The sequence below is a fragment of the Crocuta crocuta genome, unplaced genomic scaffold, assembly GCF_008692635.1.
Source record: "Crocuta crocuta isolate KB4526 unplaced genomic scaffold, BGI_CrCroc_1.0 scaffold139, whole genome shotgun sequence".
In the NCBI taxonomy this organism is placed as follows: Eukaryota; Metazoa; Chordata; class Mammalia; order Carnivora; family Hyaenidae; genus Crocuta; species Crocuta crocuta.
This window is the reverse complement of record NW_027533258.1, coordinates 1,499,365-1,512,073: the sequence shown is the minus strand read 5'-3', so window position 1 is coordinate 1,512,073 and position 12,709 is coordinate 1,499,365. Positions and strand designations below refer to the sequence as shown.

Here is a 12,709-nt window from a genome sequence, read left to right as displayed (position 1 = left end):
CTGGGGGGCGGGGGCGGGGCAGGGAGGCTGACAGGTGGCAGGTGCTTACACACTGGGCAGGTAGGAGTGGTCCTTGGCCCGGTGCTGCAGCAAAGCCAGCTTGGACACTTGCTGCAGCTGTTGGTCGCTGGGTGGGCTGGCCGGCACGCTGCTGAAGAGGCCCTTCAGGTAGTCGGGCAGGACCTGTGGGGGAGAATTCCGCAAGGGGCTGCAGGGAGCCATGTGCCTGTGCCTTCATCAGGGGAAGGGGGGAACACGTGCGATTTTAATAGTTCCAGTCCTGCTCACTTTCGGGCTGGGGTGGCCTGCCCCACCCCCTGGCTTTGGGGAACAGGTACTTGAGGGTGAGTGGTGGAGACCATGGCCTCGAAGCCCCTGTGGGAGTCCCCACAGTGGCCAGGAGTGTCATGGACACCCGCATGCAGCGTTCAGGAATGGCCTGGGGCCTGGTGCTCTGAACACCAGTCTTGGTGCATGGTGGGGAGCACCGTAGGTGGGGAGCATCATCAGTGGGGAGCACCATGAGACCCTGATTCACTAGAGCTGGGGCAGGACCAGAGGATCTGCATTTTCCCAAGTTCCCAAGGGGTGTTTCCGCGCTGTAGGCCATTCCGGGCTGCACAGGGCTGGTTGTCAACAGTCACAGCACGCGGCTGTGAAGGGCAAGTGGCAGTATTTTGTACCCGGAATTGCTGAAGCTTTGGTACCAGCTCAACAAAAACGTGAGCCCTCTGTCCAATCCCTTCCAGATTTTGTAAACTCCATGCTCCTTACTTACCTGCGTCTCAAAGGGGAGTAACACGAAGACAAAAATAACAATGTCAGCAAACGCTGGTCACGCGTTTGGACAAGGGACAGGTCAAGCTCTCAGAGGAGGCGGTCACGAGGGAAGGGGAGGTCAGAGCAGCCTCGTGGAAGAGGTGCTGTGTGGAGCGGCCTTGCCAGCGAGGACTCAGGTGAGCAGAGGTGCGGGAATCACAGGGCAGATGGAGCAGTGGCAGGTGGAAGCGCCCACGAATTAGGTAGTGAGGGTGACATGGTCAGACAGCACCGAGGAGTCCATGCAAGGGAGCATGGGCCTCAGCACTAGAAACGGGGCTGGAAACATGAGGGCACCAGATGCCAAGGCCGTGGGGTCTGACTTCACGCGAGAGAGCCTGGAAGATTCCAGAGCAGCAGAGTGGACCACGTGCACTGACCTGGTTGTAGTGCATGGTCACATACAGCTCGTTCTCGAACTTGAGCGGCTGATCCCAGAGAACACGCCGGAACCAGAGCATGTAGCCACCGTCCACCTGCTCCATCTCCGAGGCCACGTCCAGGATGTAGGCACAGCGGCTGAGCGGGCACACGTGCTGGCCTGCGGAGAGCCGGGGGCGGCTGCAGAGCCGAAGTGCACACCTCCGGCCAGGTCCTGGCCCCGCTCCAGGACACGGAGACCTCCGGAAAAGCTACGGCCTCCCAAGGTCTCGCAAAGTGCCTGCTTATGCTCAGAAGCAGCCCAGCCCCCGTCCAGAGGACGCTGGGGAGAAGGAGAAGCACAGAAGGCCTCAGGTCCTGAGACCAACGGTGCCTTTCCCCAGAACCCCTCCAGGAGAGACCCCTCGCCGGGCTCCTGGAACGGGGGAGGGTGGGGAGGCCTGGGCCCACCAGGAGCGGGCCTGAGTCTGTGAGGCACGGCTCAGTTTTCCCTTCTTGCACTGACATGTCTGCTCCCTGCCTCGTATCTTCAGTAACTCTGAACAGGGGCCCTGACATGATGATAAAGTCCAGACTCCTGGGGCCAGACTGCCTGGCTTTAAATCCCAACTGTGGGGGGCCCTGGGTGGCTCAGTCGGTTAAGCGTCCGACTTTGGCTCAGGTCACAATCTCATGGTTCGTGGGTTCAAGCCCCACGTCGGGCTCTGACAGCTCAGAGCCTGGAGCCTGCTTCAGATTCGGTGTCTCCTTCTCTCTCTGCCCCTCCCCGACTCGCGCTCTGTTTCTCTCTTTCAAAAATAAATACATTAAACAAAGAAAAAAGGTAGCTTCCTGGAATGTAAGCTCCTTGAGGGCAGGGCCCACGGGCTCCTGCTGAGCAGGCCCAAGGGGCAGAGGCGGGAGTCAGGGAGGGCCGGGTCCTCTATGAACTTCCGGTCTGGTAGGCAAGACAAACGTACAGAGCTAGGGGTGCTCGGTGCACAGGAGGAAGGTTCTTTCCCAAGGCAGCAAGGGGCTTCCTGGAGGAAGTGGCATCTGACTTACAGGGCCCAGTGTGCTCAGTCCTCCTGACCACTCACCTCGGTTGGTGACAGCGAAGATGACGTACTCGCTGAAGGCCTCGGGGCGAGTCAGGGCCATCTCGGCGCAGATTTCTTCCACCACGTCCAGGGCCACCTGGAGGGAGGGAAGGTGAGGCTGTGCCTGCCGAGCTGGTCTCCGGCCTCCTAGTCCGCCCGGGCTAGTTCCTCGGGCCCTCTGCAGGGACACGAAGGATCCTCTGAGGACTGGGAATCAGCCTCATGCAGGGAAGGGGCACAGTTTTTGGAGTCTGAGAGACTCGGTTCAAACTTGGGATTCAAATTCTTTTATTAAAAAAAAATATAACTTATTATCAAATAGGCTAACATACAGTGTGTATAGTGTGCTCTCGGTTTTTGGGGTAGAATCCCGCAGTTCATTGCTTACCTACAACACCCCGTAATCATCTTGACAAGTGCCCTCCTCAATGCCCATCACCCATTTCCCCCTGCCCCCACTCCCAGAGTTCAAATTCTGCCTCTGCAGTGTGACCCTGAGTCAGAGTTCACCTCCCCGAGGTTCAGTCTGCTTCTTTGAGATGTAAGTCCTGCCCTGTGGGGCTTTGGGAGGGACTGACAAGGGCTCAGCACCCTTGGCAGGGGGGACTCAGGTGTCCCCACGTCTCCAGCACCTGCCTGCCAGAAACATTCCCTCACTTACGGTGCATGTTTTAATTTTGAGGTGGCGTTCAAGGCCTCCGGGGAGAAGAAAGAGCTGCCTCTTGGAACTGCGGCCCGCCTGGGACAAAGAGAGGGCAGGAGATGAGAGAGGCTGGGACTTGGGATCTGGGCCAGCAACTGTGCCCTGCATGTTAGTCCCCAAGCCAAGGGGCCGAGGACAGGCTTGTGCAGAAACCCGGGTGCATCTGGACCAGATGGGGCCCGACTGCACATCTCTGAGCAGTGAGCGCACACGGGGTCTCTGGACAGGGCTCCTGACTCATGCTCATCCTGACGCCCCCCCCCCACCCCGGCCCCCACGCCACGCTCACCAACATGGCCCGAAGCTCCATGCTGCTGGGGGGCTCCACACGGCCTCCAAAGCGCAAGGTTTTCTGCAGATTCTGCTCACAGGCCTTCGCAATCCCTATAGAAGCAGGGAGTCAATGCCTTGCGCGGGGTGGGCACCGGACAGGAGCCCGCTGGTTTCTCTCCACAGTCTATGGGGCATTTACTCTCTCGTTTGGTAGCTGAGGGAACAGCTCAGGGAGGGGCAGTGATTTGCCCAAGGTTGAGAGCTGGCGTGTAAGAGCTACATCCGAACCCACGTCTCGTATAGTTAATTAAAGCCTTTTGGCTAGCCACAGTCCCCTGGGAAATAGCCGTCACCTGCCGCAGTTGACGGGGTATGTCCCCGGCAGGCTGCGTGGCTATGGGAATGCGGCTGTGCCCTTGCCAGCTGGGACCCCCGTGCCGACCGCCCTCCCTCACCCGGAGTTCAGGGCAGAAGACCCCACCAAGTGTCTCTCCGTTTCTCTGGATTAAATGTGCCCTCGCTCTGCTCTGGGGAGGAGGTCAAGGTAAGAGTTCTCAGGTGCATTCTGCTGCCATCTCGGACCTGGGAGCCCTTCCTCGTGGAGCTGGGTCTATTCATCTTGGAGTCTGGGCATGTTCACTGAATCAAAGAGGAGGATTCACGTAGCGCCTGGGGGGCTGAGTCACTTAAGTGTCTGACTCTTGGTTTTGGCGCAGGTCATGATCTCAGGTTGATAGGATCAAGCTGCGCATAGGGCTATGTGCTCACAGCTTGGAGCCTGCTTGGGATTCTCTCTCTCTCTCTCTCTCTCTCTCTCTCTCTCTCTCTGTCTCTCTCACTGTGCCCCTCCCCTGCTTCCATGCATGTTCTCTCTCAAAATAAATAAACTTAAAAAAAAAAAAAAGAAGGATTCGGAGTCAGACAATTTGAGGTTCCCTATCTCCTTCATGACTGCCATGATGACCACCTAGCCCAAACTTTTATTTAGGGGGAAATCCAGGAGTTGCTTTGGAAACAAGGGTGGGGGTAAGGCCAAAGACCGGCCCCTCCCCTCCATACTTTTAGGGTGGAAAGGCTGAGACCCTGCCACCAGCTGGGTCTCACCCCTGCCCAGACCCACCCAAGACCATAGTTGACTCGCAACGGCCAGAGAAGCAGGGCCTCACCGCGTCCTCTGGGCCCTTGCCACCTTCTTCCTTCTCCCACACATTCCCACCTCCAGACCTTTGCTCCTCCCTTCCATGTGCCTACTCCCCAGGGCAACACCCCCTCCAGGAAGCCTTCCCTGACATGCCACTCTCTGCATTAGATCGGACAACCCATTGCATCAGCCCCTGTGGGATCCCTGCAAATGTTTGGGGAGGGAATTAATATTAGTAAACATTGCCCAAGTGCATGTGAGGGACCGGGCCCTCTGCATCACCCCCCCCACCACCACTGGCTTCCCAGCCAATCCCCATGAAGACAGGCCCACAGCCCTAGGTCACCACTCCCTAGCCCCTCACCCTGGAAAGGCAGGCCCGGAGTCCGGCTCACATCTTGGAGGAAGCGCACAAGGTACGGCTGGAGGACCCCGGAGCAGCTGTGGTAGGCAGCCACGATATACAGCAGCCTCCAGCCTCGCTGGCAGCTGTCCCTGCGGGGACACACACACGGGGCCACGTCACAGGCAGCCACAGCCCTGGAGTGCCATGCCAGGAGGCTCCGGGACTGGGCTGGAGTTCTTGGGCTGCCAGGCAGCTCCTGTCTTGTGAGAATGCCCCTCCTCGGCGAGGGAGAGGAGGGCGGGTGGGCCCCAGAGCCATGCGGAAGGTACGATCTGCCTGGGAAGCCAGGGTAGGAGATGGGAAAGTAGGAGACGAGGCCCTTGACGTGACATGCTGCACATGCACAAAAATCCCGCAAGGATTCCCTGGGTAGAATCCCTCTGTGGAGGCTCACAGGTGAAGGTCCCTGCATGAGGGCAAGGGGGGCCTGCTGGGGCTGTGCAGAGGTAGTGGTGTGGGAAGGGACGGGGGATGTGCTGAGTGCTTCCAGAATTCCTGGGGGACAGAGAGTATGCGGGGAGGAAGAATCGATGGGGACAGGGGGACGGATCTGGTGGTCATAGACCATCACACACTGGCCACTTGCTGTGTGCTGGTCCCGCAAAACACGGTGATTCACCTTCACACCAGCCTGGATGTGAGGGCTTCACCTGTGGGGACAGCTGGTGACTGGGGACGGCATTTGGACTCCTTTAAGAAAGCAGCCACTCCTCCCTAGGTCACCGTGGTTTGGGGATGGGCATGGGAGCCAGGTCTGACCAACTAGAAGCCTGCAGTCCCCAGGCCTCAGTGATGTGTGCGTTAGGGACGGTTATCTGATCCAGGTCTGGCCAGTTAAGAGTTCAGCCTTCCTTTGGATACGGACACGTATTTGGCCCAGTACTAGCCAGTCAAATCTCTGCATCCTCCAGCCATGGTGGTTGGCTCAGGGCTGGGCACAGGACCAACTCAAGCCAGTAAGATTGGGTTGGGACACTGTTGCTACAGATATTGGGTCAATCTTGCTTTCCCTAGGATTGCTGAACCGGAAAATGTGTCTCCAGACCTGTATCTTGCCAGCATGTTGGAGATATTACTTAAGAACATTATCAACACAGGGAGAAGCAGGGCCAGAGCTTGGAGAAAGACTGCTTCCTAATGACACCTGGATCCGGCTATGCCTGAATCCATATTTGCCTTTCCAGTCACCTGAACTCTCTTTTGCTTAAAGCAGCTTGAACTGGGCTTCTGTCACTTACAGCCAGGAACCTGAACATACACATTATCGTTGCCATTTTACAGATGAGGAAACTGAAGCTCAGAGAGCAGCAATGGCTTGTCCCCACTCGAGCAATTCCAAGTACATGTGCTCTGCCTACTGAGTGAAGGAGACGATGACGGGGAGAGAGTCAGGAGGGAAGGCCTGGGGAGTTGAGGCTGATCCGGCCCCTCTTTTTTTTTACATTTATTTATGTTTGAGAGACAGAGCATGAGTGGGGGAGGGGCAGAGACAGACAGAGTCAGAAGCAGGCTCTAGGCTCTGAGCTGTCAGCACAGAGCCTGACGCGGGGCTCGAACCCATGAACCGTGAGATCATGACCTGAGCTGAAGTCGGAGGCTCAACCGACTGAGCCACCCAGGCGCCCCTGAACCGGCCCCTCTTAGAGCGAGGACGCAGTGTGGGGACAAGGGGGCAGAGGTAAACGCCTGGCCCACTCACTGCTTGGTGCTGGTGTTCTCCGTGATCTGCTTCACGACTTGGCAGTAACACTCATCCCGCATGACTTCGTGGTCACCGCACAGCTGAAGGAGGGCAGGCCAGGTCACGTGCCGAGGCCATGCCAGGCCCCACACCACACACCAGGCACATAAGAACAGGGTGAGCACTTGGAGAAAGGCTTGGGGTCCTTTCTCCAGCCCCCTCCCCACCTGCAGGATATACTCCTCTTTGGGCTTCCCATCCCTGTGTCCTGCAACTTTGGTTGACAGATGGGGAAACTGAGCCACACGGCAGGAAAGGGAGCACCTGGCAAGATCGGCTGGACTGACCTTCAGGAGGGTGTAAAGCACGTCCAGTTCACTCTGGCCCTTCAGGGGGGCATCGCCCATGAACCTCATCACAGCTGTAGGAAAGACGTGTCCCACTCAGGCCACTAGACACCCAGCTGCCCACTCACCCCAGGGCACCCCAAGGTTGGGTCTGTCCCTGGGGGGGCTATGGCCAGAGGCAGCTGGGGGCTTCTCTTCCCTTAAAGGGGCCCCCGGGCTGAGCTGAGGGGAGGGGAAGACTGAGGGCCAGAGAAGTGGGATGAGCAGGGTCACACAGTGCCGGACGCCCCTGACCCAGGGCCCTGGCCACAGTCCCACCCCCACACCTAGGAACATGTCGGTGGCCATCTTGTTGAGGCTGCTGTCGCTGAGCTCGATGAGAGATTCCTGGAGCGGGGTCTGTGAGGGGAGGGAGGGACAAGTCAGAAAGAGGAGGGCCACATGGGGCAGGAGATTCTCCCTCACAAAAAAGGAACCCGGCTTGACAGTGGGACAGATGCTGCCCCTGGGAGGAGCCCAGGCCCCTGGCTGCTGAGGGCTGGGAAGGGTCCCACTGAGGACAAGACTGTTGGCCCAAGGGGCCTGGGAGGGGGCTCTTGCGTCATCGTCACCGGTTTACGCATGGCGAAACAGGCCTGGGGCTGGACACCTTGGTGAAGCAAAGCATGTCTTCCAAGGTTCTAGACTCCCGACCCTCCTTGGATTTCAGCCTGAGGCCGTCCCTGCAACAGGAGACAGGTGCCACTGACGAGTCTTGCCTCTGGGCCTTTGGCTACATCCTTTCACCACACAGAGCATTCTTGACCCCCCATCAGTCAGCCGGGCAGGAAGGGCCCCGTGGCTCCTGGAAGCGGAGGCCGCAGGTGGACCTCACAGCTGGGTGGCTTCTCATCTCCCCCCGAAGTGGGGTCTCCCCCCTTGGATGGCTGGGAGAAGCCCTGGAAGACCCTCCCCTCCGCAGAGCGAGGATAAGGGGTGCGGGGTACCACTCACTGGGGTCTCCTCTGAGGGTCTCGGAAATACTTCTGGGCAAACTCAAGCATCGTGTAGGGTGGGAGAGTCAGGCTGTCCTCCGCGNCCCATCCCTGGGGGTGGCCTCCCTGACTGCTTAGTTCTAGCTGGCCGTGCCCCTCACTTCTTAGTTTCACCTCACTCCACCCCTCACTGGCTCCCTCCCATGAGGCTGACCCTGCCCCGATCGCCTGGCCCCACCCCCTCCCAGGGCGACCACCTGCTGGCCCCCAGGCCGCTCCTGCCCCTTGGGCCTCATCACAACCCTTCCGCTGACCCCCACCATCCCTACCCCATTTGGCCACACCTCCAACCACCTCTGGTCACATGCCGTGGGGCATACATCCGGCTAGCCCTACCAGGTTCCCCCGTCCTGGCCAGGATCACCGTGCTCCTGTCCACCTCCATAGCCAGGCTGACAGCCCCCCGCCCCATCTCAGCCCATCACCTGGCCCTGCCGGTCTCACCTCCCTCCTGCGGCCCACCTCCCGCGCAGCGGCCGTGCAGCCCACCGCAGCGGCCACCGCGGCAGCGCGGCCCCGGCCCGGCTCGGCCGGCAACTGCAGGAAGTCAGGGGCGGCCGCGGGCTGCACCAGCTCAGAAGGGAAGCGGCCCACAGGCCCGTGGATGGTCCCAAACCTCCAGCCTAGCGGAGAAGGGAAAGGCTCTAAGACACGCAGGAGGGTCTCATCTTGGGACTAAGGGGACCCTCTAGGAACACTCGAGCACCTTCCTGGCCCTGCCTCAGTGCTCTGTGGGGAGGACAGGCCGTGGAGCCTGTCTGCAGAGGGGGAAACGGGAAGGGAAGACATTCATTTCCTCAGTGGGAGGTGGAGCAGAAAGCACGGTGCTTGCAGACTCACAGGCAGAGAGAGAGAGACCTGGGCCACATCCGTGGGCACGTGAATACTCATGGAGACCCCACAGCCAGGTATGGAGACACAGGGCTGGGCTAGGCGGCCCCCAGGAGGACGTGACTGAGCCACAGCAGGCACCGAGGAGACCAGGCCGGGCCAGACCCCTCTGGGGCCCCAAGAAGCCCCCATGGAGTACGTGCAGTGTGAGTGCACGAAACCGGGCACACTGTTTAGCGTGTCCAGGTTTGGGAGCACGGGGGGCTGGACCGGGGGGCTGGGGGTATCCACCAAAGTCGGGGCCTCTGCGCCGAAGCTCTTCCAGGTACACGACCTTCTTGCGGACAACGCATCCGGCACTGTAGCCTGGGGGTGAGGCCGAGATCAGCACCTGCCAGGGAGGCCCCCTCGCCCAGCCCCGCCATCCCTACCCACTGTGTCCCACGGCCCTGACCCATTCGAGGTGGCTCCAGGGGCTGCAGGTGAATGATGTCGCCCTTGTGGAAGGCCAGCAGCGCCGGGTCCTCAGGCAAGAAGTTCCTTACTGCGACCACATAGTCTGAGTCCTGTATCAGGCAGGGGAGGGGGAGGGGCTGCAGTCCCATCCCCCTCCTCCCAGAAACCTGGGGCCACTCCCCTGCTCCTCTTCTCCACGGGTATTCCTTCCTGACTCATGGGGGAGGGAACATTCCCTGGGTGAGAGAGGGAAGGATGTTGTGCAAGTAGATGGGGAGCCCTGTGAAGTGCTGGAGACCGAGTCGGACGAACGCAGGCACACACCAGAGCGCACGCACCGGGCTTACCCATTCCATCCCTCACCTACGCTTCCCCACTGGGGCCAGGGGCCCAGCACCTGAGGAGGGGGGCAGCTGTAGGGCGATCCTGACCTTCTTCAGCTCCAGGATGAAGTCGTCCACCAGGGTCTTGACCTGGTGGGCTCGGGCTGAGAAGAGGATGACCTTCTCGCTGGCCAAGTTGAATTCCAGCATGTTCTGGGAGGGGATGGTCACAAACAGGATATCGGCAAAGCTGGGGAACGGGGGAGGTGGCATGAAGGCAGAGCTCCCTGGCCTCCCCCACCCAGCCTGCTCCGTCTGGCCTGTACCATTCCCAAAGCCCAGTCCCGCCTCGGTCAGCCCCCTGCCCCTGCCACGGGGGGCGGGGGGGGACCTGAGAGCTCGCCCAGCCCCCCTCCCCACCCTGCCTGTGGCTCCAGTCCACTTCCTATCACCCTTTGAACTGACACTCCAGCCCCACTCCCCTCTGCCTTTCTCTATTTTTTTTCCTCTTGATCCAACCCCCAGATTGTGCCCCCACACACGTATCTCTTTCACCCACTGAGCAAATTCTCTGCATCTCTCTTGCAACCAAGGAGCAAGGCTCTCCTCCTATGCTCGTGGGACCGAGGACAAAAAGGGGCTGCTGACAAGGAAGGGGTCCAAGGACTCAGTGAGGCCTTATGCCAGAGCACCCTTTCCCTTCCTGGCTGCAACCACACTTGGCTGTTCACAACCCCCCCTCCCCCCTGCACAGAGCTCTGTGAGGGCAGGGCTGGGGTGTGGTCTGAAAGGCAGGAAAGGGTAGTAATGGGCTCCTAGCTCATCCACTTCCTGACTGTGTGACCTGAGAGCACCTATTCTCACTGAGCCTCAGTTTCCCCATCTCTAAAACGGGCTTGCTTAAAGGGCTTGGCATGGAGCCTGGCACGTCACAGGCACTCGGCAGCTGGCTAGGGAAAGAGTCAGGGAGGAAATGCTAGTGCCAGTCCACGCCGTCTCCAGCTAACCCCAGCCTCGCCTGCCTGCCTCCCGGTCACCTGTACGTGCGCAGGACCCGCAGCTGCCCACCAGCCTCCCGGCTGCCCTTGACCATCCGCAGGAGTTTGATGCCTGAGTGGGACACAGCTAGGATCTGCACGCCAGTGCCCACGCTGCCCTGGGGAGAAGACAAGGGGCACGTGAGCGTCTCCCAGCCTCCTCCCTGAAGCCTCTGGGAGAGCGGGGGCTGGCAGGGGGTCGCACCGTGGCCGGGAAGAGGCGGGAGAAGTAGATCTCCCAGCTGTCGCGTGCGGTGCTGACCACGGCCCGCTTCACACTCTCGGTTGCCAGCGGCCGCTGCGTGTCCAGCTGGTTCTGGGCTAAGGGATGCCAGGTCAGGTGAGAACGCTCTCTCCCCTCCCCTGCCAGCCCACATTGCAGTGGGCGGGGAGGCTGACACCCAGCAAGAAGGTATTGGAACAGTGTGTTCTCAGTGTCTACACTGGGAAACTAAGATCCATGGACAGACAGGATGACTAGTGTTTGGGCCACACGGGGTGTTAGGCCAAACTGGACTCAGACTGGCAGCCTGGCCTCAGAAGGGGCCAGAAGCAGAGCAAGGAGGGGTGCCTGGGAGGCAAATGGGGCTGGGTTCGTCCCCTGGAAAGGGCTGGCTTGGCTTTGGCTGGCTGTCCCATCAATGTCCCCTCCCTCTCCCTGCGGTACCAAACAGGGCTTTCATCTTCAGCCTCTCGTCCTCGGAGATGCGCACACAGGCCTCGGAGAGCGTGTCATGGAGGATCTGCGGGAATGGGCCGCAGCGCAGGGAGCTCGTGGGACGCCTCCCCCCGCCCCCCAGCTGGGAACCCAGACTGGACTGTTCTAGGCTGAGTGGGAATGCAGAGGCTCCTATCGGTGCAGCAACTGTGTGAATCAATTCCATTTCCAAAGGACCCTATCCTTTCTCCTCTTCCACAACCAGTGCCTCCCCTCCTAGGCCTCAGTTTCCTCATGCACACGGGGGAGTTTGGATTTGACCTCTGAGTCCCATGTAGTGCAGACAATCTTTGTGTCTGGTTAAATGGAACTGTGGGCTTGCTGACCTTGTCCACGAGGGTGGGAGATTCCCTAGAACAGCTTCCCAACCTCACTGTGGTCAAGGACACTAAGTCCAAGAGTACAGAGTGAAATCTGCAGATGCCTAGTCTATATACCCATTGCCCTGATGAGTACACTGAGCCAGAAAGGGAAGAGAAGACCTCACCTGCCGGAACAAGAGGTCTAGCTGCACAGGGTGGCTGTAGCTGTCCTTGGGGTAAAATACCTGTGGGATTGGGGCTCCAGTGAGGCCCTCTGGATAGTCCCCTCACTTTGCCTCACACTCGGCCCTACCCGGGCCAGATACTGCTGGCTCCAAACCACCAGGGTCCCTGGCTCTGACTCTGCCCTCTGGCTCAGACCAGGCTCTTGTGCCCCCGCCCTGCCCCTGCCCCCACCCACTGCCCCATTCAGCCCCTGCTTTGGCTCCTCCTTGGCCAGGTACCTCTTTGCGCAAGAAGATCCGCCAGGGGGCGTCCTGGTAGCCGTAGTAGTTGGGGTTGACTAGGCGGTGCAGCCGCGTCTGCACAGCTTCCTCGGGGGGCTCCAGTGACCGTGAAGGTGCCACTAGGGAGCACAGTAAGTGGGACAGGCATGACCGAGAGAGGCAGCGCTGATGAGGAATGGGACTAGGGGGAGTCTTCTTGTCGGGGAAGCAGTGGGGGCTGAGTGCTCCCCCTCACCCCAGGCTGTAGACCCCTCAATCCTGAGGGCACACGCGTACAATCATACTACTTGACCCTGGCTCAGCCCTTCATTTGACACACATATAGAACACCGGGGTGTATGCAGCAGGTCTGTGCTAAAGGCTGGGGGTGCCACGGTGAACATTATAGACAAAGAGCCTGTCCTTGTGTTTAAAGTCTCGTGATAGGTATAGGTAGAACAGACAATTAAGAAACAACAAAGCTCTCGGGGTGCCTGGGTGGCTTAGTCGGTTAAGCGTCCGACTTTCGCTTAGGTCATGATCTCGCGGTTCGTGGGTTCGAGCCCTGCGTCGGGCTCTGTGCTGACTGCCAGCTCAGAGCCCGGAGCCTGTTTCGGTCTGGGACTCCCTCTCTCTCTGACCCTTCCCTGCTCATACTGTCTCTCTCTCTCCTAGAAATAAATAAAACATTAAAAAAAAAAAAGAAGAAACAACAGAGCTCTCAATTCTAAG

General features: G+C 59.6%; 1 protein-coding gene across 1 annotated transcript in view; it reads right to left on the bottom strand.

The window, feature by feature from the left end:
- Positions 1-12,709, bottom strand: part of MYO15A (myosin XVA) — a 48,718-nt gene that overhangs the window by 5,799 nt on the left and 30,210 nt on the right. The window contains exons 44-63 of the mRNA XM_077746695.1: positions 11,996-12,117; positions 11,717-11,776; positions 11,179-11,254; positions 10,717-10,832; positions 10,512-10,630; positions 9,583-9,724; positions 9,150-9,261; positions 8,987-9,061; positions 8,309-8,487; positions 7,824-7,915; positions 7,480-7,552; positions 7,157-7,229; positions 6,831-6,904; positions 6,502-6,584; positions 4,761-4,891; positions 3,272-3,366; positions 2,941-3,018; positions 2,280-2,376; positions 1,200-1,360; positions 50-183 (exon numbers count right to left, since the gene is read on the bottom strand). Of these exons, the coding sequence (XP_077602821.1) occupies positions 50-183; positions 1,200-1,360; positions 2,280-2,376; positions 2,941-3,018; positions 3,272-3,366; positions 4,761-4,891; positions 6,502-6,584; positions 6,831-6,904; positions 7,157-7,229; positions 7,480-7,552; positions 7,824-7,915; positions 8,309-8,487; positions 8,987-9,061; positions 9,150-9,261; positions 9,583-9,724; positions 10,512-10,630; positions 10,717-10,832; positions 11,179-11,254; positions 11,717-11,776; positions 11,996-12,117 (2,092 nt within the window). The remainder of the gene's footprint in view (positions 1-49; positions 184-1,199; positions 1,361-2,279; positions 2,377-2,940; positions 3,019-3,271; positions 3,367-4,760; positions 4,892-6,501; positions 6,585-6,830; positions 6,905-7,156; positions 7,230-7,479; positions 7,553-7,823; positions 7,916-8,308; positions 8,488-8,986; positions 9,062-9,149; positions 9,262-9,582; positions 9,725-10,511; positions 10,631-10,716; positions 10,833-11,178; positions 11,255-11,716; positions 11,777-11,995; positions 12,118-12,709) is intronic.